Source organism: Neofelis nebulosa, chromosome 5, assembly GCF_028018385.1.
Source record: "Neofelis nebulosa isolate mNeoNeb1 chromosome 5, mNeoNeb1.pri, whole genome shotgun sequence".
Lineage (NCBI taxonomy): Eukaryota > Metazoa > Chordata > Mammalia > Carnivora > Felidae > Neofelis > Neofelis nebulosa.
The window spans coordinates 10,171,603-10,198,991 of NC_080786.1; the positions used below are offsets into that span (position 1 = coordinate 10,171,603).

The following is a 27,389-nucleotide window of genomic DNA, read 5'->3' on the forward strand; positions in this document are numbered from 1 at the left end:
CTGCTGCTTCATCCTGTTGGCCTTCACTTGCCGAGGAGCCTCTAGACCTGTCACTCCAGGCAGGGTCCGGGGCTTCCTGACTGTGGGGCAACACAGAGTACCTCCACGGCCCCATCCCTGAGGAAGGGCCTGAGCAGACAGGGTCCCAGGGGCCCCAGGTGGCTTCCCTTCGGGAGGAGGTATTTGCACGGCATGTGCCCCCACATCTATGAGTCACTGTGCTAGTGACTGGTCTTCACGTGTGGGAGTGTGAGCACAAGCCCGTGTCTGGGGGTGTGAACGCCGCTCTCGTATGGCTGTGTACTCCCGGGTGTAGGTATTTGTGTGCATCTGTGCCTTTGTGTGGGCCTGTGTGCACACAGGTGTGGCCAGGGGGTCTGGTCGGTGTGTGTGGCTGTGGATGGCTTTCCTTAGGGCCACCCCTCCCCGTGGCCATAAGTGCAGTGAAGCAGGGAGTGACCCTGTGACAGTTACAGAGGGACCTGGGGGCTCTCCTGCCGCAGCCCTTCCAGCACTCCCCTGTGTGGTCGTGAGGGAGGAACACCATGCCTTTGCCTGGGCTCGCTGCCTCGGAATCCTCCTGCCTGGAGCTCCTGCCCAGCTCCGCACCTGCCCTCCACCACCAGCATCCACTAGAGGCAGCCTTTTTGGAAGCAAACGGAGGCGACCCCCGGAGCAGCTGGCCGGGGGGGGGGGGGGGGGGGGGGGGGGGGGGGGTGGGGGGTGGGGGGGGGTGGGTGCACTCCCGTCCTGGCTAATTGCTCAACTGGAGGGTTAAATGTTAGCCCAGCTTCTTTCTATAAGCCTCAGTTTCTTCATCTGCAAAATAGGGTGACAAATCCTTGGGCTACTAAAGGACTAGATGGGGTCAGGTTTCCACAATAGATGCTCACTCACTAGGACTTGTGGCGACTATGAAAATAATCATTATTATTACAAGTCTGAGGGTCTGCATCTAAGGAAGACCCCCGAAGAGCAGGTTGACAAAGTGGCTGGGAGCACATGTCCCCAAGGCTGCAAAGGTTGGGGGTGGCCATGGATGGAGCCATGGAGGGGAGAATGGGGGGTATATGCCCTGGTGGGGGGGGGGGGCGCTGGTTGGCCTGAGGGACGCTCCCAGCTGGAGCACGAAGGGCTCGCCTGTGCATATGGAGCCATGTGGGCAGACAGGGACTCCCAGGTAGGTCCTAGGACAAGGGTGGTGAGCACCTGCCCAGGGGACCACCGTCTGTTCACAGCCGGCTTGTCGTCCAAGAGCTCACGCCAGTGCTGAGCAGGCAGCTGGGCCTCCTCCCCTGCCGTATCCACGCCTGTCCAGGGTCTCCGTCAGGGCTCAACCAGGGTTTTTCCTTTGCCCTCCTGGTCTGAGATGTTGGCTTTGGCCACCCTCGGGGAAACTCTTCTGGGAGAAGGGGCTGAGCTGGTTGCCCCAGGTTGGCTGCCAGAGCAGATGGCGTCGACAGAGCCTCATTGTCTCAGAGCCTAAGGCTGCCTCGTCCAGCCAGGCTGACACTGAGCCACCATCCTAGTGCTTGTCCACCTTCTGCTGCCGCAGGGCCTGCAGGAAGACCCCTTTCACCTGGCCCAGGGTCTCGTGGTACATACGGAAGTCCTCCTCCTTGCCACGCAGGGCGCTGCCCAGGGCAGCCTTCAGCATCTCATTCTCCTCCGCCTGGATGGCCAGCCTGGGCCACATGAAGAAAGGGCTTAGCGTGGCCATGCGGGCATACACGGGGGTGCGTGCATGTGTACAAGGGCGCTGGGAACAGGGCTGCTGGCACGGTTGTTCTTTAGGCTCAGGGTTCTCCTGGACCCGTCCCCTCCTCCCACAGACCCTTGGGGGAATACCATGTGGGATTGTTCTCTGGGCCCACCCACAGCCCTGGGCCTGGCACCCAGTATCCCCCCGAATGTTGGCTGCCTCAAGGAGGAGGACTACTCTGTAAAGGTCCTCCCCATCCTTCTTTGAATACCATGGTCTCTGACCCTGAAAAGTTTAACTGAGTGAGAAAAGAGGGTTTAGCAACCCACACTTGGTAAAACTTCTCTTGGGACTTTGAGGTCATCAGGGATATGGCTGGGTCTCTCTGCCCTCTGCCTGCCAGTTGCTGAATCGCAGGCCCCGAACCCAGGCAGGCCAACCTCGGGGCAGACAGAAGTCAAAGGGGGAGGGACACGATCCTTCCGCCCATCGAAGCACCTCCACCCAGACAATGCCACCCTCAGGAAGGTGGGGCAAGAGAGCACCTGGTGGTCAGCTCCTCCATCTGTGATTCCATGGGCACGTTGGAGAGCTGGGTGAAGGAGGGGTCCTTCCTTTCACTCCCGTTCGGGTTGTGCCTGGTGTTGGAGGTGGGCAGACCTGTGGGGCAGTGGCAGCCACTTTCTGTGATGACGCCATGGCCCTGTGTAAATGCTCTCCTTCTCCCCTCCTTCCCCACTTCCACTGCCTATCTCCTGCTTTTCCATTTGCTGAAACATTATACTTCCTCCAAGATGAAGGACAAGGCATAGCATAACATGTAAGTTGTCAAATCACTATGTTGGACACCTGAAACTAACATTGTGTGTCAACTATACCTCAATTTAAAAAAAAAAAAAAAGGTTTTTTTAAGATGCAGCACGAGGGCTGCCTCCCTCTAGAAGCCCTCCTGATGCCTGCTCTGCGTTCCCTTGGACTCAGGCTGTGCTGTCTGCTACGGCCCTGATTCTGCTTGCCTTGTACCAGGGTGGTTCCTCTCGTTATCGTCTCCAACTTCGCACTTCACAAGTTTCTGGAAGGCAGCTGGGACTGAGATCTGCCCTGCACACTGAGCCTGGGTCTAGACCATCACTGCCTCTGATGCCCTCACACCACTGGACCCCCACCTCCAGAGCCAACCCTGACCAGCAGCTCCCTACATACCTACAGGGGATCCAGTGTGGCCAGGGCCAGAAGCCACAGAATGCTCAGAAAAGGAAATCAAAGCCAACTGGTAGGGAATTTGAGCACAATCACAGCATCAGAAAACCTGTGCTGAAAAGGCCCTCAGAGGCGGTGTGGTTCTCAGGGATAGTGTGGCCCAGGGAAAATCACCTGGAGTCAGTAGACTTGGCTTTCACCCCCTTGCTGTGTGGCCTCAGGTAAACCATCAACCTCTCTGAGCTGCTTTTCTCATCTGTAAAACGAGGATGATAGTTCTTGCCTCTAGAGCTTTGTGAGGCCGGGTGAGCTCACATTTATACCTCAGGACCTATGTGATCTGACCACCTCTTTGGCACCTTGTCACTTCTTTGACCTTGCCTCATAGTCCCCTCCCCTCGCTGTACTCCGGCCTCACTTGCTGCTCCTTCAAGCCTCCAGCTAAGCTCTCACACAGTGCCCTTGTACTGGTCTTCCCTTGGGTATCTGTATGCTCATCCCCGCCCCTGCCATTGTCTCTGCTCAGATGTCAACTCTTCCACGAGGTCTTCACTAGCCCCCTGTCCCTGATGGAAACCAGCCGCTCTCAGCACCTCCTATCACCTCCTCTGACTTAGCATGTCTTTTAGTGGCTTCTTTGGTTATTCTCCATCTTCCCCACTGGAGTGGAACTGCTGTGGAGGGACCAAATTCCAGAATCAGGTCTCCTCATGCTACAGATGGGGTGGTGCTCTGCCCATGTCACAGGCCAGCAGGTGGCAAAGGCCACATGAACACTTTTTCTCAGGCAGCTGCCCCTTGCTATTTGGGCAGAACCAAAACGGTTTTTCCTGCCATGGCTTAGCACCCCCTGGTTAGGTTACTCAGGAGGTAAGCCCAAAGCCTAGAAATACCACCTCCCTAGAGGACCTGTTCCTGAGGGCCCAGGAGAGTCATCAGGGCTAAGTTACAGGGACCTTCCCCAGCCTGGATTCTCAGCAGCTCCTGGAAGGCCCCTTGAGTCCTGGGCCCTGCTGGTTGGAGAAAGGAGAAGGGTACAACTCCTGCTTTGTGCCTCACTTCTGGCACATCCTTCTGAAATGTTCTCATCTCATCTGGGCTGGGGACAAAGGTCTGAGTGTCCTTGCTAGGGGACGGCTGGGGGATATAGTGGAGTGTTGAGAGACAGGGCAGTGGGGGTAGCACCTCACTCCAGAGCCTGTAGGAGGCTGGCATGGGGACGTCAGAGGGAGGCAGGCCTAGCCCCTACACACTAACGATTCTTCCTTCTTTGGCTTCTGGTTCTGGCATCCTGCACCCCCATCTGGCCACAGCCTCACAAGATGCCGATGCTGCTGGTCCAGGGACGGCACCTTGAGAACGACTGGGTTACGGCACTAGATCTTTTAGTCTAGGACAGCAAAATCTCCCTGTGCAGCTAGGTGTGGTCAGGGGGTGAAGGCAGAAGTGACACGAGCAACCTTAGGACCATGCCCTTAAAAGGTAAGGAGCAGGACGTCCCTTCCCTCCTGCCCTTCGTGCATCTGGCGGGGAGGCCGAAGCGGCCATCTTAGACCATGGAAGCTGCATGTTGAGCATGACGGCACACAAGACAGAGAAGCCTGGTCCCCAAGCCTGCGGAGAAGCCACTCCGTCCCTGCTTATGCTCTACTGCTGTAGCAAGCAGAGAGGGATTCTTCTCCCGGTCAGCCACTGCTGCTGGTCTGGCCTCCTCAGCAGGCCAACTTTGCCTCATGACCAACTCTAAACAAAGTCAGCTGGGGACAGAGGGTTAAGGGCTGGGGTGGGGGTGACAGGCAGCGGTGGTGGTAGCTGAGAGCATTTAGCAGAGGCACTGCCACTTTTATGAGGGCTCACAGGTGGGCTGGGTCAGAGCCACGTGGGCCGATGGCCTTCTGGGGCTCCTGGCGCTGAAGAGGAGGCCTGGGGAAGAAGCCGCCCAGCAGCAGGGGCAGGCCGAGCTCCGCCCCGATGGAGGCCTCCGCTCCCCCATGCTTCTGGACGGGGCTGAAGTGGTTGCCGCTGGCGGGCTCTCCCGTTAACGGCAAGGCCACCCCCTGCGGGCTGGGGGCCCTGGGCCAACCCCTACCTGCTTTGCTCCTGGGAGCTGCTCTCTGACAGACTGACGTCCTCCCAGGCTCCAGGCGCATCTTCTCCAGGTGTTGCTCCAGCACCACGGTGCGTTGCCGTTCTTCCTGCAGCTTCTTCTCTGATTCCAGAAGCTTGCTGTTGCTCTCCTCCACCCTGGTGATGAGACAGGAGGGGCTGCCGTCCATCCCCCGGGGGCAGGCAGGGGCAGCCCCGCCCCACCTGCTCTGGACCTCAGAGAGGCAGGCACATCATGCCCTGGCGGTGCTGTGACCGGTTCTTTATTTTTACCGCAGGAACCGAGGGACGTGCGTTTGAAAACCATATAGTTCTCTCCAAGGCTCAAAATGAAAGGCTCGCCAGCCTCTCGCACTCCTGCCCACTCCCGTTTCCGGCTCTCCAGAAGCAATCACTTAGAACACTTTTAGCTGTTTCTTGGAATATTTACTGCCATATTTCTACAGATGCCCACGCTGCTATTTTTAAGGTTTCAATATAATCTTTCAATTTCCTGTCGTGCAACATGAGAATTTAGTTTTATTTTGGCCTTCTCCCCTTACCAAACAGAATTACCCCTCCGCTTCCCAGTGTAGTTACATTACCATTTCCCAGCTGAATTAATAGTAGGTGGCGTATTAGTTTTCCATTGCTGCTGTAACAAATTACCACAAACTTAGCAGCTTAAAGCAACACACACTTATCACCTCACAGTTCTGTGAGCCAGAGGTCCGGCGGGCTCTGTTGGTTTCTCTGCTCCAGGTTCTGGTGTTGCCTGACCTGGGTTCTTACCTGGAGGTTCTGGGGGGAAAATCCACTTCCAGGCTCATTCAGTTATTGAAGGGATTCAGTTCCAATGGAAGGACCGAGGTCCCTGTTTCCCATTGGCTGTTGGATGGGTGATTTTCATGTTTCAGAGGCCACTTGGCCCTCTCCATCTTCAAAGCCAACCAGACACCCCTTAGCATGCTTTGACTCTCTCTGACTTCTTCCACGGCATCTGTCTCACTGACCCCAGCTGGAGAAATTTCTCTGCTTTTAAGGGCTCAAGTGATTAGATTGGGCCCACCTGGTAATCCAGGATAATCTTCCTATTTTAGGGCCCATAACTGTAATTGCATCTGCAAAGTCCCTTTTGCCCATATCATAAAGTAGTCACAGGCACAACAGCAGCAAGCGAAGGGCATAGGGGACAAAATCCTGTCTACCACAGGTTACAGTAGGGCGATTATTTAGACATGTGGCACGGTAATGATCACGTTTTCTTATTTAATTTTTTGCTTTCCTTGGGGTTAGTGATTGCTTTCTGTTTATTATTATTTATTGTTATTACTCATTATTATGTTCTGTATGTCTATCCTGAGTTCTTGGGACTTGAAGATATTGCTCTTCATCCATTGCACCTGAAGGATTTGTTTAATCTGCTGGGGCTGGGCCTAAGGTCTTTCCTGAGTCTAGGTATGGCATTCCAGACTTTTGTGATATGGAAGGTTCAGCTAGAAGGCCAGCACTCCTGAAATGTAGCCGAAGCAAAGGGTTGTATACACACATGCAAATCGGAGTGGAGGCCTGGAAATTTACAGTGTTGGAGGAAGTGGTAAGAGTCAAGAAGGAGCAGAATGGTGACAGTTATGAACAGTATACAACTGCTGACACAAAACTGTACAATAACACAGTTATACAGCTACTAACATGACTTGTTCAAGCATGTTCCTTGAGACTTAATTTGCAAGAGCAAAAAAATTAAAAAAAAAAAATAACCTATAGGCCCACCAACAGGGGGAATACAGAACAAGTGGCAAATATTCATGCCACGGAATGTGACGGAATATGACAGATTGTCCTGTTCAACACAGTGCAGCCTCATGTCCACATGTAGCTGTTTAAGTTGAAATTAGTGAAGATGAAACAAAAAATTCAGTTCTTCAGTCACACTAGCCACATTTCAAGTGATCAGAGCCACATGCGGCTAACGGCCGCTGCATTGGACAGCCGAGCTGCAGAACACCTCCGGCATCAGAGAAAGTTCTAACGGACAGCACTGCTCCGGCAACAAGAAAGAAGGAGGCAGAGCTACGTGTATAAACACGGATCTCCAGACTGTAGGACTGGTGAAGAAAAAAACAAGTGCCACAAGAATATATACAATATAATGCCATTTATGTAAATAAAGGATAAATAAATCATAGTGGATTCGCGCAGTGAAAAAACTCCTTAACCATAAAAAGGATGTGTGCTGATATGAAGAGGATGTCTGAGATTTATTACTGAGTGAAATAAGTGGCAGAAGATTATGCATAATATATGACCTAATTAAAAAATTTATAACAGATTAAAAATTTAAAACCAAATAGATACTAGTGCTAACGAAATTCAGCCAGTGAGCTGAAAGCAGGGGTCTGCAGCAGTCACTGACTGTCGTCCGTGGGTGAGGGGCTTTCATTTTCCTGCCGTGTATTTCAGTAACGTCTGCATTTTGTTTAGGTTCGTGATAGGGGAAGTAAGAAACTAACAGCAAACACCATATAAATGGTAAAGCACTTTATGAAGTCTGACAACGTTTAGGAATGATCGAACTTTTGGTTTCTCCTCCCAAAATGTGCCATCCTCGAGGAATCTTGATAAATGTCACCACCGCCCATAGAGGTGCTTGGCCTAAATACCTGAGCGTCATTCTTGCCTTCTCTCTCTTCCTCACTGCTCTCAGCTTCCAATTTATCAGCAGGCTCCACAGCTTTTCTTCTAAACACACACAAAAGCTCAGATCCTTCTCATTCCTCCACCTGTGGCCTGGTCTGGGGCTGCTCCTTCTCCGGCCTCTGCAGATTTCACTTTCTACTCGACACTTCTCACTGGTATTCTGAGTATTCTCTTTTGACCAGTCTGCATTCTCACCGATTTGTTCTTCTTTAATCATTTACTGGGCTAATTCAGCTAGATTCTTGTTTGCCATGGCTTTCTAACAGCTCCCTAACATCGTGGGCATCAACCTCATGACATGCCAGATTTTTTGTTAATTTGCCTTTTTACTTTGTAATTGATTTTCATTATATTTCAAGAGTCTGACCAAAGTGACCCAATGGCAGCGTAAAGTGAACAATGTTAAGTAAGGCGAGTCATTAGTGAATGTTTTCATGTTAAAAATTTTGCTTTCGTGAGGACTTTAAATGTGGGGATGCTCAGATGAGGAGGTCCTCATGCCCAGGAACTAATTTAATATAAATGATACAAGACCTTTATGGAGACAAATGTATGTAATATTAACATATTACATACATAATACTATATACATAATTCTTAAAAAGCTCTTTACAGATGTAAAGAAAAAACATAACTTTTTAAAAATGTGCAATAGTATGAATATATATTTAACAGAAAAGAACATATGAAAGGCTGGAAACGTGAAAAATATGCTCATCCCCACTTTTAGTTAGAGCAAAGTAGATAAAAACAACCATGAGATAATAGTGTTCCTTAATTAGCTTGGCAAAAACATTATGCACTGATAAAACTCTGTAGACGTGACGCCATGGGGAAATGGTGGATAGTTCACATCATTGGTGGGAATGTAAATGAATTCATTTTAAAATGGTAATCTGCCATTATTTGTAAACATCTAAAGGTACACATTCTATGACCCAATGATTCCACATTTAGAAACCTAACAGTGGTATACTCTTAACAAAAATGTAAAGATGTGTTTAGTGTGAGTCCATCTTTTAATAAAAATGTATGTGCATATATGTGCACATATGTATACACATATATTTGCATATACATTGTTGGATGTGCAAAGAAAACATTTTAGAAGTTCTGACAGTTCTTTTCTATGAGAAATGGGGAGTGGCAGGTTGGAAACGGAGGCTTTTTACAATAAGTAAGTATATGTTTGTAATAGAAAAACTAACAAAACTTCCAATCACATAAAGCAAGGATTTAAAAAAATATTTATTTATTTTGAGAGAGAGACAGCATGAGCAGGGGAAGAGCAGAGAAAGAGAGGGAGAGAGAGAATCCCAAGCATGCTCTGCACTCGGTGTGGAGCCTGACTCGGGACGGGATCATGACCTGAGCCAAGATGGAGTCCGATGCTTAACCGACTGAGCTACCCAGGGACCGCACAAAGCAGGGTATTTTGAGGCCAATGTTGAGTGTAGAAGCTGTAAACGTGGGCTCCTATAAGGCAGCAAGCTGCAAGGAAGCTCCCTGTATAATTCTGGAAGCCTCAAAAGAATGCCTTGTTTGCAATAAGAGACTTAGACAAAATCCATCTATAAGCTGGGGAAGTGGCAAGGAAGCTTGCAATCCACTGGGCCTTAAATGTGTTGGTGGGGAAGCACCGGTCATGAGAAAATTGAAACACAAGGCCAGCACTTCAGGTGCTCAGGAAATCCTAAACCAATACAGAACCACTCAGAGACCACTGACACCCCCAAAGCTCCACAGAAACAAAAGCAGAACCATTCTGTAGGAGCACTTTCATAACCCAAGAACTCCCACAAGAAGGAAAAAACAATAGCATTGAAGAAAAGCTTACAGAAACAACACAAAAATACAAAACACATAGAGAAATAATTCACCGTGAGGGGGAGGTAACAGACGTTACTTAGGGTCCCAAGAAGTAATGGAGACGATAGAGTAACTTTCAAGGGATCAAGTAGGTTTCATATTATTACAAGGAGAAAAGCAAGAAATCTTAATGAAAGAACAAATAATATAAGAAGGAGAACAGGAGGGGTGCATGGCTGGGTCAGTGGGTTGAGCATCTAACTCCTGATTTCAGCTTGGGTCATGATCTTGTGGTTCATGAGTTTGAGCCCCACGCCAGGCTTTGAGCTGACAGTGCGGAGTCTGCTTGGGATTCTCCCTCTCCCTCTCCCTCTTTCTTTCTTTCTCTCTCTCTCTCTCTCTCTCTCTCTCTCTCTCTCTCTCTCTCCCCCCCCCCCTCCCTGTTCACTCTCTCTCAAAATAAATAAATAAACATTAAAAAAAAAAAAGAAAGAGAACAGGGGGTTTTACACAAAAAAGAGCTGCTAGAAATGAAAATTACAATTATTAAAATAGGTTTCATGGCAAATGAAGTGTAGCTGAAGAGGTTTAATGAGCTGGAATGCAGATTTGAAGAAACTATGCAGTTATCAGCCCAAAATATTGAGAAACTTTAAGAGTTGCAGAGGAAAGAAGGTCTAACATAGGCTGACTAGACATTTTATTTTATTTTACTTTTAAAGTTTATTTATTTTGAGGGAGAGAGCAAGTGAGCATATGCAAGCAGGGGAGGGGCCGAGAGAGAGGGAGAAAGAGAATCCTGAATCCCAAGCAGGGTCTGTGCTCAGCAGGGAGCCTGACGCGGGGCTCGATCTCACCGAACCCTGAGATCAGACCTGAGCTGAAATCAAGAGTCAGTTGCTCAACCCACTGAGCCACCCAGGCTTCCCGATGAGGCATTTTAGATGAAAGGAACAGAAACAATGGGGAGAGGCAACACGTGGAGTGAGTCCTTGGCAATGTATAGACTGAAGTCCTCAGAAAGAAAAGGCATACCAGTTCCTAAGTAGGAAAAATAAAGCGAAATACAATACCTAGACACATCACAGGGAGACTTCAAAATACCAAAGACAAAGAGAATATCTGAAAAGACTTCTAGAGAGAAAGGACATAACTAGGAAGGAACCACAATCAAACTGATAGCAGATTTCTTTTTGGCAACAATGGATGCTCAATGACAATGGGCTTTCATGGCCTCCAGCTACCAAGAATTCTATGCCTAGGGAAATTGTCCTTCAAGAGAAAGGCAGAATAAAGATTCCAAAGTAAATAAAGACACAGGGAGTTTACCATCCAAGTAGTCTTATTGAACTAAAGGACGCACTTTGGTAAGAAGGAAACTGAGCCCAGAGGGGAGATTGAGATGCGAGAAGGAACAGTGAAGGAAGACATTTTTAAATACGTTGGCCGAAGTAAAGGGATACTGACTAATTTTTTAAAAGGTGAATTTGGAGGGTTAATTTTGGAGGATTTTGTAAAAAGAATGTGCTGTAATAGACAAATATTAGAGTCCAGTAACATGGAAGACACAAAAAGGGGAATCAGAATTAAACATTCTCAACTATTCGAGGTGCCTGGCTGGCTCAGTCGGGAGAGCAAGCGACTCTTGATTTCAGGATTGTGAATTTGAGCAGAGATTTGCTCTGCGTTGGGGGTAGAGATTACTAAAACAAAACAAAGCAAAACTTTAAATGTATCCTATTGCTCAAAGGGATAATAAAGAATTCTACTGACTTTATTTTTTTTTAATTTTTTTAACGTTTTATTTTTGAGACAGGGAGAGACAGAGCATGAACAGGGGAGGGTCAGAGAGAGGGAGACACAGAATCTGAAACAGGCTCCGGGCTCTGAGCTGTCAGCACAGAGCCCGACATGGGGCTCGAACCCACGGACTGCAAGATCATGACCTGAGCCGAAGTTGGCCACTTAACTGACTGAGCCACCCAGGCGCCCCTCTACTGACTTTAGACTTGCTGAAACTCTATGTTAAAAGAGTACAGGTAACCACTAAAATAGAAGATAGAATATATAACTTCCAAACTTGTATAGAAGACAGGGAAATAAAACCCGACCCAGCCAATATAAAGGAGGAGAATGGAGAAAAAGGAGCAAAGAAAAATCATGGCAAATAGAAACTATTAATTTAGCTGATCAAAATATTTCCAAATATTGTAAAAATGGGTTAAAATCACATCCTCAAACACAAATTCACAGATTGAATTTAAAAACAAAGCCAACTGTATGCTTTTCGAAAGGAGACAAATTTAGTGACTTCTGTCATGGCAGACTAAGCCGACTAGCCCCTCCTATTGTGTAAACAGCTAGAAAAATGGCTAAAATGTATGAAACATACTGTTTTCAGACACTGGACAGCAGGTCAAGAGACATAGAACACTGGACACAGGATTTGAGAGAAGGGAAACAGATGACCAGCTCTATTTTTATCTTCAGTCTACCTGCACCAGGTGAGGGGGTGAGGGGATCCCAAGCAGAGCACAGTGGTTTCTCCAGGATGCAGACACAAGACTGGGGAATTGCAGGGGGCCTGAGGCAGCTAGAGGTGATAGGGCGTGTATGAGAGGGGGAAACTCTGCCTCCCCGCACGCCCCCCACAAGACCAGAACAGACTCTCCAGATAAAGAAAGGAATAGAACTGGGGATCTCAGAGAAAGGCAGGTCCTGTACTTTGGGGTGAGAAATCCAAATAAGTTTGGAGGGGATACGAATGCAGGGGGAGCTTGGGCCCTGTTTCCCAGTTACAGCCCAGGGAGACAGCAATGCCCGAGAGTAGAAATGGCCACGTGTCTTGGCTAACAGGCCTGAGAGAGCCACAGAGAACTCCCTCACACCCTAAAATGACATAAAGCCGCAGAGTGAACCCAAAAAGGTCAGGGGTATCAGCTGAGAGAAAAACACATGTGCATGACTCTGAGAGTGAGTGCCTCCTTAAATTTTGTGCTCTGGGTACCTTGTTCACTTCCTAATCCCTAATCCCTGCTCTGCATGGAGAGAGGCCCTGACAGATGAAATACCACACGGAAAGAGAGGACAGTAAAGGGAACTGAGGCACCTCTGTCTACCTTCCAGCTGAACAAGGTCATATGAGTGATCCTGGCTGGCATTATGTGGAACAGAATTACCTAGGTAACCCACAGAGCCACGAGAAAGAATAAACCATTGTGTGCGAAGCCACAAACTTTGGAATGGTTTGTTACACAGCAATACATAACTAAGTCACTTTTGTTCACAAAATCCCCCAAAGTCAGGTGAAGCTTGAGAGAAATGGGAGAGAAATCCTAAATTGAGTATGTTTCTTCCATTTGATAGACTAGAGACTTGTGCTATCCATTATATTTCAATTACAGAAGAGAAATTAATGTGACTTTTCTCTTATCCCTGAGTATATCTGAAATTCGTATCTTCTCTATGTACTACATGAAAAGAAAACAATTATAGCTAGTCACTTCTCACTACTTCAGGAATGGCCATTCATCGACCACTTCCCAGCACCGCTCACTCCTTCTTTGGTATGGTACTCAATTTTTCCCTGTGGCAAACTGCCCCTCCTCCATTCTGTGAGTACCTGGAGGTCCTTCTAGCAAGGTGCCTGGCCTGTGTTTAGGGATGGACATGAGAGCAACCCAGGCCATCTAGACCTTCTCTCCCACAACCCGCTGGCATAAGAAGCCACTGGGCCTGTGTTGTTCCAGTGCCCCAGGATATACCACCCAAGGGGTCCTGCGACCAAGATTCCCCAACCAAGATTCCCAAGCCCCTCCTTGGGCTCCTCTCCTGCCCTGCCCCCTTAAAATCTGCCCACACCTTCCAAAAATCTGCCTTTCCCTTAACTTACCAGAAGTGGTTTCTACTGTCTGTCACCAAAGAGCCCTGGCTGCCTGCCCTGTTAGGGTAAGAAGTCAGTGCTATCCTTTATATTTTCCACCGTGGAGGTCACATGGTTGGGCCATGTGTTGGCCTGAGTACCTGCAATTCTTGCCAAAAGGGTCACTTGAGCAAGGAGCACTGATTTATCTGAATGGAAGTCTGTCGACAACCCCTTGGAGAAAACTATACCTCCTGGTCCACTGCCTTGGGTGACATGCTTCCCTCCTCCCCAGAGAAGTTTCAGCTCCCATCTATGAGCCGCCCTCTTGCTCTCTATAATTCAGACATCAGTCTAGCCTCTGTCTTGCCTCCAAATTCCCCAATGGTGCCAAGTACAGTGCCATGTTCGTCAGAGATTTCAATTATTTGTGGATTCATCTGACTGATTTACCTACTCCAGAGAGCCTCTCCCCTGAGACTCCCACCACATGTCCACATGCATATAGCAGTCCCATTGGATACATGTAGGACAGGACAAACTACAAGAATGACAATAGGGCCCCAAAGCTGTGAAGCATTTAGTTGAGCACACAAGTGATGACTGGGAGTGCCCTAGACCAACATTGTGGGAGCTAAACTCTCGAGGAAGGTGGGTCCAGTCATAGATGAGGCCTGGCCCCTGTCTAAGAAAGATGCCCTTGTGTCAGGCCGTCCACACCCCCATCCACATAGGCCCATGACAGCATGTCCCTGGGTGCCATGTGTTACCGTTTCTGTAGGACAGTGACAAACTCGGTGAGCCGGTCGCGCTCCACCTCAGCAGCCTGCCAGAGGGCCTTGAACTCTGTCACTTGTGCCTGCCAGCCCTTTTGTTCTGGGGAGTCCGAGAACCTGGGGACCAGGGTGGGTACAGAGGGCAGAAGTCATTTGAGGGGCTATCTGAAGACATACACTTACCTCTGATGGTAGGAGGGACTGGAAGAACATTCAGGGATCCTCAGAGATAGCCACAGAGAAGGCAGCCAACCCCATCCATCCTGGCCCTGATGGTCTTCCTCCTCCAGCTTCTTCTCAGACCACTATTCCTGTACCTGCTGAAGTCTCTAGACCTCACTTAGCTGGCTGCACAGCCAGATCTCACTAAGGCTAGAGCTGCATCAGTATCTCTGTCCATCCAGTCCCTGGAGGGGCCTGGAATTAGGCTGGCTGCTATGGAATTTGGCCCTTGAGGGCCTGGGGTGTCCTGGGCACCTGTGTGGCCAGTGGTCTGGCCACCATGCCCCGCCTCCGTCTCCCTATCAGCCTGTCCCGGCCCTCCTGCATCTCCTGGCTTGGCCTCAAGCCCAGCCCACTTTGTGACTCGGTCAGTTTGCTTCAGTGCTGATCTAGCCCGTCACTGCTCCCCTCCTGGCCACTGGGCATGCCTACTAGCCCCTCACCTGCTGTCTGGAGCCCAGATGGAAGGTGAACTCTGCCCGCAGCTGAACCCCCCAGAGCCCACTTGTGAGTCCCAAGCTGCTCTCTGCTTTGCCCTCATCTTTCCCCCCGAGGCCCTGGTGATCCTCCGTTTGCTTTTCTAGCAACGCAGGACACATGGAGAGCTGGGCTGGGGGGTGCGGGCCCAGGGGCTAACTTGTCCTGTGATCTCGGGCAGGTCTCTTACCCTGTCTGGGCCTGGGTCCTCCCTCTGAAAGCTGAGGGGCTTGGATGAGATGGGCCCTGAGGACTGCAGACTCCTCCAAGTTCTGACTCCTAAATATACTTTAAGGCTTTGCTGCTCAAACTATATAGTCGCTGAATCAGTGCCTGTGGATCCAGACCTGCCAAGTCAAACCTGCATCTAACCTGGCAAATGCCCAGCTGATCCGTGTGCACACTGCAGTCCAGAAAGCTCTGGTCAAAGCCACCTCCATGATTTTCTTGTGAGGGGGTGTGTGTAGGAGGGAGCTGCAGGAGAAAGGGGCCTGACCCCTCCCCCCTGCCCTCCTCCCAGATACCCCATCACGGTCACCATGCCAGCCCCGATAGACACGTTCCTCGTCCTGTCACTGTGGGAAGAGGTCTGTGTGCTCCATGAGGGTAGGGCCTGCACGTGGCTGAGTTCAGTAAATATTTGTGTTACGTGCAAGAAATAAGTTTGAGAGTCAGCAGTCTGGACAGCTGAGGAGCACATCTGCTCCTGCTTCCCTGTGGAGTGCAAAGGTGACGGCCACACAGGCCTGGAAGGGATCTTGAGGGCCATCTTGTCCCTCTTCCCACTCCCACTACTGTGACTAAAACCTCAGAGAGACGGAGCCTGTCCATTCTCCCTGTGGCCCCAGGAGGCCTCCCACACTTGGAAGTAGTCATCTTGTCACTCAGAGTAGCCCACTCTCCCCCAAGTGCCCTTGTGACCCCAGGCTGATGGGTGGGGCCGCTGCAGGGCTGGCCTTGGCCCATGGTCCCTTGTACTGCCAAAAGTCAGGCTAGAAGTGTCTCAGGCTCTACTTAGGAAATAGCATCTCAGAGAGGAGGAAAGCCCGGAGCCATAGAGCAAGTCAAATGTGGACTAGGGCCACTCAGAGGCCTGGCCCGGAACCCGAGCTGACCTGCTTAAGGGGCGGAGACGGGGGCTGACGCCAGGAGCATGGCTCCAGTGGACAGTGGGCAGGGCTCACGACAGGGCTCAGAGGCAGGACAAAGCTACCATTTGTCTGTGAGCTGGCAGGAAAACAAAGGAGCCATTTAAGTACGAGGCTTGATTCTAACAACAAAGAGGGGCCAGAGAGCTGAGGGGATATCAGTGACTTAAAGTGGTAACCCGTATGACATGAAATTCTCGCCCTAGAGACTGAGTCTCAGTGGGGAAGAGAAGACAAGGAGAGGAGCTGGGCTCCAGGCCCTGGAAGTCCTTGTGTTAACTCTGTGGTAGCAGGAAGGGACACTGAACTGCAAGCCAGAGGCCAAGACTCAAGTTCTGAAGCCACCTGCTCTACCACTTTGGTTAAGGCACTGGGCCTCCCTGACCCTCCATGTCCTTATATAAACTTGGAAGAGTCCTTTGACTTGGCATGGCCTCAGTTTCCCCTCCTTATAATGGGATGGCAGAACCGGCCGACCAATCAAGGATGGGAAGCACTGTGAGGGCTCTGAGATCCTGGGTTCATACCTGGCTGAGGCCCCATGAGGACTGGGCAGAGAAGGCCACGTGAGAGCAGATTCCACCAGCGTGTGGCCCAGGCTGGTCACCGAGCTGTGTGAAGGCAAAAGGGGCTCATCACCATGGGAAGGCCGGCTGGGCCCCACCTGGGAGGAGAGCAGGGGCCGGCCGGGATCTGGGGAGCCCGAGGAGGTGGATGGTGCTGGTCCTCACAGCAAGCCTGGCGGGGCAGTCCTGTGGATTTGCTGCCCTTCTTTCCAGAACTCTTGCTTGCTCAAGACGAGACAGAACCAGGAGACATCATAGCCTTGAGCAATCCAACACAGGTCTGTTTGAGAATCCTAGAAGCAGGTGCGTTTCAAGGCCAGCTCAGAGAGGATATTACAGGGAGCTGCGACCAGATGTTCTTGCAGGAATAATACCTGGAGCCTAACCGGCTCCTCCCTGCAGACGCAGGGCTAATGGAATAGGAGAGGCCCACAGGTTGGAAGGACAACGGATGGCACAGTCATCTCAGAACTGCACCCGTGGCTTCCCAGCAGAGGCAGCCTTTTTTCTGAATAATTAATATTCACTTACCAACCCCTCTATCCCACTTTTTTTCTTACCGAGAAGATCCAAGCCTGCCAACGTGATCACCTGCTGAGGCCGGGGACTTGGTCTGGCCCGGGTCCTCCAGGAACTTAGTGTAGGCAGGGTTGACCTCAGGCCCACCGGACCCCTCGCCCACTCCTTTATTCCGAAGATACTGCAAGGAACAGACATGGGTTCGACGCTCAGCGCTTTGGCTCAGAAGCCTGGAGAAGGCAGGAGGGGGCCTTGGCTTGAGTTCGGGGCTTTTAGGGGATATGAAAGAGGCTTCTTTTCAGGAGAGAAAAGGGAGGCTGTTTGGCGAAGGCACTCGTTGCATGATAATGACATCTAATAATGCCTCTCTTCAGAAAGGGAGCTACATGGAGCGAGGTGGTGACCGGGCCAGGAAGCTGTTCTACATTCAGGTCCCAAAGGGAAATGCGTGGCCTTTGATTCAGGCCAGATCAGAGGCTGACGTCTTTGAGTGGGCCCACCTCTCTGAGCAGCCCCACCCACACAGGGTGAATGCCACGTGTGACCTGAGGCTGGCTGCCTTTGTCAGCTGGAGACGCTTGGACTTTCCAGACACCTGGGGCCATAGAGGGTGGCAGGGCCATAGCAAGGGCCAGAAGTCTTGGAGGGAGGCTGGGCTTCCCGGGCCCCCTTTCCCCCTGGCACCTCGGGCTTCTGGATAGCTGGTGAGGCCAGAAGAAGGAGCACTGGAGGACCCCCAGCAGGAGGTCAGGCCATCAGGGGTGGATAGTTGGGGTGAGTCCCAGACAACCTGGCACATCCCCCAGCCCTGCCCATCCTGAGATGTGTGCACCAACTTCTCTTGTGGCCCCCAATTAGCCGATGACCTCTGAGGTAAGAATTGGTTCTCTGTTGTGTGCCTGGAGCCGGGACAGTGGTGGAGTGAAAATACTGGAATGTTCCCACATGCTCCTTGAGACTTCACTTCCCACTGGGAAGCGGGGTGAGGACTGAAAGGCAATGCCCCCACTCACGACCACACATACTCTGTCCCTAGGCCTTGGTCAACCCTGGGCTCCCTGCCTTCACCCTCAGGGGCTGCAACATTTTCTACCACAGCCACTTCTGAGGTCCCAGGCCACCCTGGCCTCTGCGGATGGACGGCTGTGAGACAAACCACCAAGCCCAGGCAACACCACACTGAGGCTGGGGCTGAGGGGCTCGTGGGCTCCCACACTTTTGATTGGACCTGGATCCCTGGGAACGAAAGGCAGGGCTGCTCTGTGACATGCCTTTGGCTGTCCCAGTCACCCTGGCTATGAGGCTTCTCTGCCACGGGGAGACTTGTGTGCCCGTCATGGAATCCTTTTCCCCAGAGGCCACCAATTCCCCTCTCCTCTGAGCACCACCACCACAGGAAGGAGTCACAGTCCCCGGTTCCACGGTGCCTGACCCCTAGCAGCCCAGGCTGTGCCAGCAAGGCATCCACCAAGGTACAACTCTAAGGAACCCCCTCATTAGGCAAGCACACTGGGGGCTCAGTCTTGTGCCAGGCAAGGAGGTACCATGGTGTGTGCCCCCTCAGGAGGAGTTTAGAGGGGGACACAGGAAGATGATCACAGGGTGATAAAGGTTTGGCCTGGGGGTGCCCAGGGAGTTAGGAGAGTGCCCAGGAAGGGCATGGAACACAGAATGTGGGCCTTGGGGCTCCCTGGAGAAGCTCATGACTGGGTAGGGCCTAAAAGCCGGGGACCACTGAACAGGCAGTGGTAGTGGGGGAGGAAAGGGAAGGCATATGCTTCAGGCATGTGCACAAGCCTGGAATGGGGACAAAGCAGGGCCACATAAGGAGCTAAACGGTGGCCACATGGCCAGAGTGTGGGGGAAGGGAAGGGTGAAGAGAAGATTCAGGGGGTGCCTGGGTGGCTCAGTCTGTTAAGCATCAGACTTCGGCTCAGGTCATGATCTCACGGCCCGTGAGTTCGAGCCCCACGTCAGGCTCTGTGCTGACAGCTCAGAGTCTGGAACGTGCTTTGGATTCTGTGTCTCCCTCTCTCTGCCCCTCCCCTGCTCATCCTCTGTGTCTCTCTTTCTCTCTCTCAAAAATAAATAAACATTAAAAATTTTTTTTTTAAAAAGAGAAGATGCAGGAGGGGGGTAGCAGCAATAGCTTATCACGTGGGGCCTCGCAAGTTGGATGGAGAGTGACTTCCTTTCTGCCATCCTGCTGCCTGGAATAGGAATGTAAAGCCTGGCACTGTAGCTGCCATCCTGGATCATGAGGGTGAAGGCCACAGGTGGGGAGGGGGAGGGAGAGCTGGCAGGAGCCTGGACCTTGGAGGATCGAGTGAGGCCAAGGGCGACGCGGAGCCCCAGACAGGTTTTATGCAGAGAAGGGAGACCATCAGAGGAAGGAGAGGAAAGGTGTGTGAGAATGGGTGGGAAGCCAGAGGGAAGCAGAGGGCCAAAGTGGAGCCAGGTAGGGCATGGCGAGGCCTGAGGAAAGGCAGGTGGAAAGTGCCAGTTGCTGACCTTTCTCTGGATGGTGGATGGACTTGCCAGGGGTTGGAAATGGATGGCGGGCCGAGGCAGGCCAGCGCCCTACTCACCTGCACGCCCAGTTGCCCAATCTCCAGCTCCAGCTGCTGCACCTTGGCCTCCCTCTCGGCCACCATGGCCCGCAGCTGGGCAACGAGGCTGCTGCTCCGCTGAGCCTCACCGTTGACCTGCTGGTCCAGGCGGAGCTGGGATGCCCGTGTCTTTTCCTCCTGTAGACTCAGGCTGCCCAGGATCTCCTGCAGCTGCTTCAGCTGGTCCTGGGGGGGCCAAGCAGGAGGGAAGATGACAGACGGGGTTAGCCATGACCCCTGGGCAAGGCGGGCAGGGAAGACCGCCCCCCTCACCCATTCCCTGCTCCTGCAGGAACCTGATAGTGGGATGCTCCCTGTTCCCTTGAGAAGCAGGAAAGGCACCTTCCTTGCCTGCCTTCAGCGGGGCTCAACCAGGCAGGTGGGAACCATGGCCTTTTCCTGTCCTCAACTTCCCTCTCTGAGATTGGGCCAAGGACATCCAAGGGGCTCTCAGGACAACAGAAAGCAGCTCGGAGGGTGGCCCCTCAGCCAGTGTGGGAGATACTTGGGTAAAAAGAAACCGTATCCCCCTGCTGGGAGATGACCTTGAAGGTAGTACCTGCACCCCTCGCCAGGGATCCCTCAACACCTGACCAAGGCCCCGTCCCCTGCAGAGGCTCCCAGGAGACTACTAGGGTGGGGGGCTTCACCCGAAGGCCATCAGAAAGGACAGGTCAGTGATGGGGAATGGGGAAAAGGGCCACTGTCCTCAACTCAGAGTGGAGGAAACTGAGGCCCAGAGAGCCCAAGGGCACACTGCTCTGAACGGCAGGGCTGGGGCTTGTCTGCAGCTTTCCTCATGCCATCTGCAGTAACATATGGTGGCACACAGGGACCTCAGAGGACATCCAGCTCTACACCTTATTTTAAAACTGGGAGCTGAGGCTCAGAGAGGGGGTGCAACTGACCCAGGGTCACACAGCAAAGTGTCCATAGATGCGGGCCTAGAGCTCAGGTCTTCTGTGCTCCACCTACCACCCCACCTGGTGATGTTATTATGGACGAGGGTGGTGCCTAAGCAGCACCTGTGCCCCCACGCACCCCGGCCAAGCCAGGCATGACCACCTCAGGGGCCTGGGGCACAACTTGGGAGCCAAGAGACCAAAACCTCTGGGTGCCTCAGTCCCAGAGAGAAAAGACCAGGCTAGAGTCAGGAAAGCAGTGCGGCCTTGCTAATCAAGGAAGGCTTTATGGTCAGACCAACCTGGTTTGCACTCAGGCGTATAGTCCCGGAAGACTTTGCTAACTGGAATCTTAGTTTCCCCGTGTGGGAAATGGGGTTATAATCTACGACCCTAGGGGCTGACTTGGCGGCCCACCATTATGAACCACGTGTACCCCGGGTGCCCAGAAGGGGAGGGGCTCTACGCTGCCACATGGATAAGAGTTTCTTGCCCCCCCCCCCCCCCCCCGCTCAGTTGCCCCTCCCATTCCTCGTTGAAAAAACCACCCAGGGTGTAACATGCCATCTCCTTCCTCCCTGTCCATGTCTCCTTCTTTGGGCTCCACAGCTCCAGCGGCTGGGGCCGGCTCAGACACCACAGCCCGCACCAGCACCACGCAAAATGACCTGTCCACATGCTCGGGCAGCCTCTGCTGCTCCTGTTCCCGGGGCGTGGCTTTGGGGCTGGGACCCACGTGGGGGCGATGGGCTTCTGGGTTACGCAGGTGGCATTCTGGGGCAAGAGAGGGCTCACTCTGGCTGCGGCTGGGTCATGGGTTTCTGGGCAGGGTGGGGGCCGTGTTTGAGGGACCTGGCCTGGCTCTCGCCGGGGCCGAGAGGCTGGGCCGTACCATGAGGGCGTCGATGAGCTCATCGTCATGCCTGCCCTTCTCCACCAGGGTCCCCATCTGACTCCTCAGCGTCTTCACTTCGCTTGATAGCACCTTGTTCCGGGACCTCATGCCCTCAAACTTCTTTTTCAGTTCTTCAAGCTCTCTCTGGAGGCCATCCCGCTCCCCCACAAGTTTCTGTAATCAGGAAGTACATTCGTGGGCAGTGGGGCTGAATGGGACCTCGGCCACATCTGGTCCCTGGCTCTCACTCACAGGTGAGGCCCAGAGCCGGTGCCCTGGCCCCCAGCCCTCGCCTCTCGGGGGTGTCAGGTGGGCCCAGAGCCTCCTGCTCTCGCCCTGGTGCGTGACAGATGTCGCTAATGGGTGACAGCACTCCTCCGTCAGCCCGAGAACACAGGTGTCCCGGCAGCTGCCCTGGCTCTGCCTGGGTCAGAACAGGAGAGGAGACACTCGCCAGCTCTGGCTGTGTCTTCCAGAGAGCCTGGCTGCCCCCGCCTCTCACTCCCTGCTTGAGCTGAGGAAAGAGAAAAGCCATGCTTTAGTGAACAGCACCAAGCCCAGGGTTCAAACTGAAGTGGTTTCACCCCACCGAGAGCTGGATGAGTAGGTGCCGCCCCACTGCATTGCCCCACTGCTCCGTGTGCGTCCCCCTATCGGCTCGGACCGTGCCCCACTCACATGAGCTACAAAGTGACAACTCAAGTGCTGCCCACGCCTTTGGAGTTTCCCCCCCTCCCCTCCCCTCCTCCTCCTCCCCTCCCCTCCCCTCCCCTCCCCTCTCAAACATTCCCTGCGGGCCTACTATGTATTTAACATTACTATAGGTGCTGGGGATACAGCAGAGAACAAAACAAAGTCTTTCTCCCGAAGGAGCTAACATCCTAGCTGGGGAGACAGATGTCAAATGGTGACGGAGTGCTTATTGAAAAGTGGGGAAGGGAAGAGGTGGGGGGCGGGGAGACAATGGCATGGTCCAGGAAGGCCTCTCTGAAAAGGTGGCGTCTGAGCAGAGACTAGAGGAAATGAGGGTAAGAGCAAAGGCCCCGGGGCAGAACATGTGTGACTAGAGCACAGCGAGTGAGGGGACAGAGTCCAGATTAGATAAACCATCAGGAGGCGAGATTGCGACACTGAGGAGGGTTTGGGCATTAGGTGGCATAATCTGCTTTGGTCTTGAGGGTTAATTATCACTGGGAAGGTGTTTTCAGATCCTGTGGATGTGATTTACAGAAATGACAAATAGTAGGAGATGATGGGCCTCAGATCTTTGCAAGGAGGCAGCCACTGTTCACCTGTTGCTCTGCTGCCTCACCTCTGGCGGGCATCTGGCAGAGGAAGTGCACACGGGGAACAGATTCCTTCTACCCGCATCGTGGCTTGTGATTGGTTCAACAACTACAACATACTCTGCTCTGGGTGAATGTGTAAGTCTGAGCTAGGTGTACCTCCAACCCAACATTTTCAAATCTCGGCTCCCCATCTCCCTTGAATCTCCTCCCTGTCTCCTCTACCCACCTGTGACATTCACTGGAAGTCCTTCACGACCCTTCTGCTTCCCACTCCCCATCCCGTCACTGAGCCCTGTGAAGTCGACCCTCAAATATTGCAGGTTGTCTGGCCTTTGGCTATAGTCTTACTGCCTTGGCTCAGGTCCTCAGTCATGTCTCAAGTGGATGACTGCTTCTGCCTCCCATACCTCCTCCAACCTAGCCCCCTATACCTGACCACGTGACCTTCCCCAAATGCACAGCAGTCTGCGTCCCTCCACAACTTAAAACCCTCTGGTGGTTTTCCACCTCCTTCAAGACGAAAGCCTAACCCCCCGGCCGGCACACCAGGTCCCGGAGGACCTGGCCCTGCCTGCTTCTCCAGTCCCACTGTTCCCTCCTCACACCTGATGATCTAGGACACTGGGGGTATGACGTAGCGGTCACAACGTTCCTGGCACAGGGCCTAGCCCAGAGTTGGCACTCATAAATGGAAGTCTCCTGATGGAAAGGTAAGGCCTCACTGTTAAGAAGCCCGTGGCCAGTGCCGAGGAGCGGGCCCGCCCAGCCTCCCAGCACCTGCTTCTCCCTCTACTTACTTTGAGAAAGCCCCGCTCGCCACTTTCACGCCCACTTTTGAGAGGCTGACTCATCTCTCAGACCCAGGGGAGGGGATCTATCTGAAGCTGGCCGGTCAAAGCATCCCGTACCATAACTGCCGTGACTGGCTCGGGGATGGGGACATGGCCTAAGCTAGCCGAGCGACATTTAATTCTGGGACTTTGTTGGAACTACTGGGGAGGAGAAGCCCTTTGTCTGTGGGGGATGGGCTGGAAGATAGAAACTAGGACTACCAGGAGTCCCCACAGGAGAGAATGAAGCTTGTCTGGAAAGAGTGGTGTTAAGACCAAGTCCCCAGATCCCCGGATCCATCTGCGCCTGAAGCTAGACCACCTCTAGACTGTTCATCTACATGGACCAATGCATTCTTTGTCTCATAAGCCTGACAGAGTTTGGCTTCTGCCGCTCCCAGCACAGCCAGTGAGATGTGTGTGGTGCTGGTCCCAGCTTGCCCACCTCCCCACAGCTTGGAGCCCTCCTCCGCTGAGCCCCACCTGACGCTGTCACTGGGTCGTCACTCTGGGCCGTGACATTCTCCTCTCGTTTTACAGTGACAATTTCAGGTCCAGAACAGCCAGGATGGGGCCACCTAAAGCTCACGAAATGGGCTCAGGGTGTCAAGCTGGATTCACAGGATGTGAGGAACATGCACTAAGGTGTCCCTGACCCCAGGTGTCTCCTGCCTGCAAGGGGTGACTCAGAACTCATGAAAGCCTGGGCCTCAGAGCCCTGCAGAGGTGGCCATGTTCTCCCGGTTGCCACGTGCCCGACTAACCTCCTCCCTGGACATCATTACCTCCCAGCCCTCCTGTTTTTCCCTTTCCAGGCTGCGGATCCTCAGCAGGTTTTTCTCCTGTGCAGACAGCTTCCTTGGGTCTGGATAGACAGACGGCTCATCACTGGATGCTCCCGCAGACTGGCTCCGGGTCTGTCCCAACTGCTTCTCAAGCTCACGAACCTGAGAGCGGTAAACTAGTCATTCCACGGTGGGTCTGCACCCACAGACTCAACCACTCAGGGGCTGTCCTGCGGTGCAACAGGAAATCCCACTAGAGGAGGGTCTGATGGACGCAGAAACCCCATATGAGGGGCACTGAGGTGGGGGAGGAACCTGAGGCGGCATCTTGAGCAAAACAGGGGAGGACGCGAGGGGGATTTAGTTGGACAATGAGAAAAATCACTCCATCCCTTAGAGGCTATTTGAGACCAAGAAGCAGCTGAGTGGCTCCAGGAACCTTGGAGAGAGAGGTTGGAGGATCTCAGTACAAGAAAGAACTCTCTAACAGACAGGTCACCCAAGACTTGGGAGGCCACGGGTTCCTGGCCACTTGCAGGAGATGTTGCAGAGGGAGGACGGCGTTTAAAAGCTGAGAGACCAGCTCAGATCCTCACTAACTGTGTGAATGTACACAGCTTGCTTAACTTCTCTGAATCTCGCGTCCCTCATCTGTGAAATGGGCCTAAGGGTACACCCCGTATAAAGTTATAAGGATTCATTATCCTGAACTTGTCTGAGCCTGGGAACCCCCAAGATGCTCCTTAGAATGACAAATCTTAGGGCCTACTCCAGACCAACAAGTCAGAACTCCAGGGGAAGGACCTGGGGACCTGCATTTTAAATGAGTGCTATGGGTGATTTTTAGGATTAGGCAACTTTGAGAAACCCCAAGTTGGCCCGGGTGGGCCACAGCTCACAGTCCAGCACTCATAGGCTCTTGGCCAGTGGCAGGTAGAGGTCACCCCACAGAATGATGGCTTTGTTGCACTGGAGTTGAAGTGAATAATGCCTAGGGTCCTTCTAACCCTGCTTTCCACGTTGATACATAAATGATGGAACACAGTTGGGTAAACCTATGCTGGGGCAAAATTGACTAGGATTCCACAGCAGCTTTTGAAAGCACACATCAGCGCCCTCGTGTGGCAATGTGTGGTAATTCCAGTTAAGCATTAGAGAACACAGTATGAAACTTTTAATCGTTTATTTATGCAGCTTAACAATGGTAACGACAAACGTGCTGAGTGCTTATTACGGCCAGGCACTGTGCTGGGTGCTTTACAAATGTTATTTCATTTAATCCACAACACCGTCCGTTTTACAGGTGAGGAGACAGAGGTCCAGAGCGACAAAGTGATTTACCCAAGGTCACTGAACCTATAGACCAGCAACTGAAGGCAGACTCAAACTGGGGTCTTTTGAACCCCAAGGCCACACATTGGTCATTAATTACAGTGTTTTGGAGACTTTCCCCACCTTCGTATTGGCTTCAAGGATCCCCATGAGGCCCTGAGGACAAAAGCCACCCAGGAACTGTGAACTTGAAAGTCCCTGGGGATGCAGGCCACGTGCTTGGCAAATAGTGGAAGTTACACACCTACTCCTGTGTTTTTTGGTTTGAAGGCAAAAAAGGAAAATAGCCACAGCTAACCTTTGTGCAGTGTTTCTTCCATGCCAGGCACTGTGTTGGTCATTTTACACATATAGACTCATTCAGTCCTCCCAACAAGCCTGTGGGGTGGCTCCTATCCTTATCCACAGGATACAGATGAGGAAACCAAGGCACAGAGACAAGAATGAACTTGCCCAAGGCCATTACAGCTGGTGACTCAAGAGCTGGGATTTGAAGCCAAGCCAGCCTGGCTCTGGAGCCACAGCTCTCAGCCTCCAGAGATGCTCCAAAATATTTAGAACATAAAGAGGGGGGTAAGGCTAAGTCTTTACTGGGTAACTGAAACTTTCAAAAGTCCTCAAGCATCTGGACAAAACTGGAAAAAGCCTGCAAGGATAACAGTCACGCAAATTTACATGAACTAGGGAAGAAAATATGCCTAGGGTAAAATAAATCAAAGGTTTTGGCATTTGTTAAGCGCCAGTGCCTGGCACATGGTAAGTGTTATATAAATGCCTGTTCGTTAAATAACAAATTAAAATCAGGCTGGTGGGGGAGAATGGAAGACGACGCAGCCCTGCAAGCATGCTCTGTAGTGCTTCAAGGCCTTTTTAGGGTTCTGTGCCTCTAATGTGGGTCAGCGTCAGCCTTTCTGGGGCATTTTGAGCCCTCTGTTCGGGCCCAGAGGAAGCGCACTCACCTTGCTTTGCAGAACAAGAATTTGTTGAGCCCGACCCCTCCAGGTCCCAGGAGAGGACAGGAGCTGCTGGACATTCACATCTTCCCCAACCTCACTGGTCAAAACCTGAAAAAGGCAGGCCCTTCGAGTGAGGCCAAGAGAGAGGGCCCCACAAGAGCCCTAATACTGCTGCCCTACTAAGAAGCAGTGCAGGGTGCACGGGGCTCCCAGAGGGCCTGGCCCCAGCCTACACACCTTCCTACTAAGGAGCAGTGCAAGGGTGCATGGGGCTCCCAGAGGGCCTGGCCCCCGCCTACACACCTTCCTACTAAGGAGCAGTGCAAGGGTGCATGGGGCTCCCAGAGGGCCTGGCCCCCGCCTACACACCTTCCTCCTGCCTCGCGGGCCAGCTGGCCATGTTCTCAGAGCCGCTGTCCCTGGGAAAGCAGGAATCCCACCGGCCCCAGCATTTCCTGGCGATGCTTACAGCCGACAAGGGACTGCCAACAATGCCCAGAGGCGGCCCTCTCTGCTCTTGACATATTCCGGGATGAGTGAACTGCAAAGTTGACCAAAATCTGCTTCCTCAATTTGTTTACCTGTCACTGAGAACTGAGATCATTCTGCATAGATACAGGAAGTACATGGCCACAGGGCCTTGACCTCTGTAAGAAGCCACCGACGAGGGGCCATGTCTGAGCACAGCAAGGAGGAGGGCTACCGAACGTCAGTTGGGGGTGTTT

The 27,389-nt window shown here is 52.3% G+C and overlaps 1 protein-coding gene across 4 annotated transcripts in view; it reads right to left on the reverse strand.

The window, feature by feature from the left end:
• Window positions 1–27,389, reverse strand: part of CCDC13 (coiled-coil domain containing 13) — a 56,309-nt gene that overhangs the window by 959 nt on the left and 27,961 nt on the right. For 2 of the 4 annotated variants that reach the window (XM_058729580.1, XM_058729581.1), the window contains exons 7-16: window positions 26,668–26,772; window positions 24,377–24,538; window positions 21,470–21,646; window positions 19,655–19,861; window positions 17,108–17,247; window positions 16,509–16,592; window positions 14,129–14,251; window positions 4,992–5,146; window positions 2,248–2,362; window positions 904–1,685 (exon numbers count right to left, since the gene is read on the reverse strand). In XM_058729580.1, coding sequence (XP_058585563.1) covers window positions 1,526–1,685; window positions 2,248–2,362; window positions 4,992–5,146; window positions 14,129–14,251; window positions 16,509–16,592; window positions 17,108–17,247; window positions 19,655–19,861; window positions 21,470–21,646; window positions 24,377–24,538; window positions 26,668–26,772 — 1,428 coding nt within the window. In that variant the 3' untranslated portion in view covers window positions 904–1,525. Of the gene's footprint in view, window positions 1–903; window positions 1,686–2,247; window positions 2,363–4,991; window positions 5,147–14,128; window positions 14,252–16,508; window positions 16,593–17,107; window positions 17,248–19,654; window positions 19,862–21,469; window positions 21,647–24,376; window positions 24,539–26,667; window positions 26,773–27,389 lie in introns of those variants that run through there. The other 2 variants (XM_058729582.1, XM_058729583.1) reach the window with 2 other exon arrangements.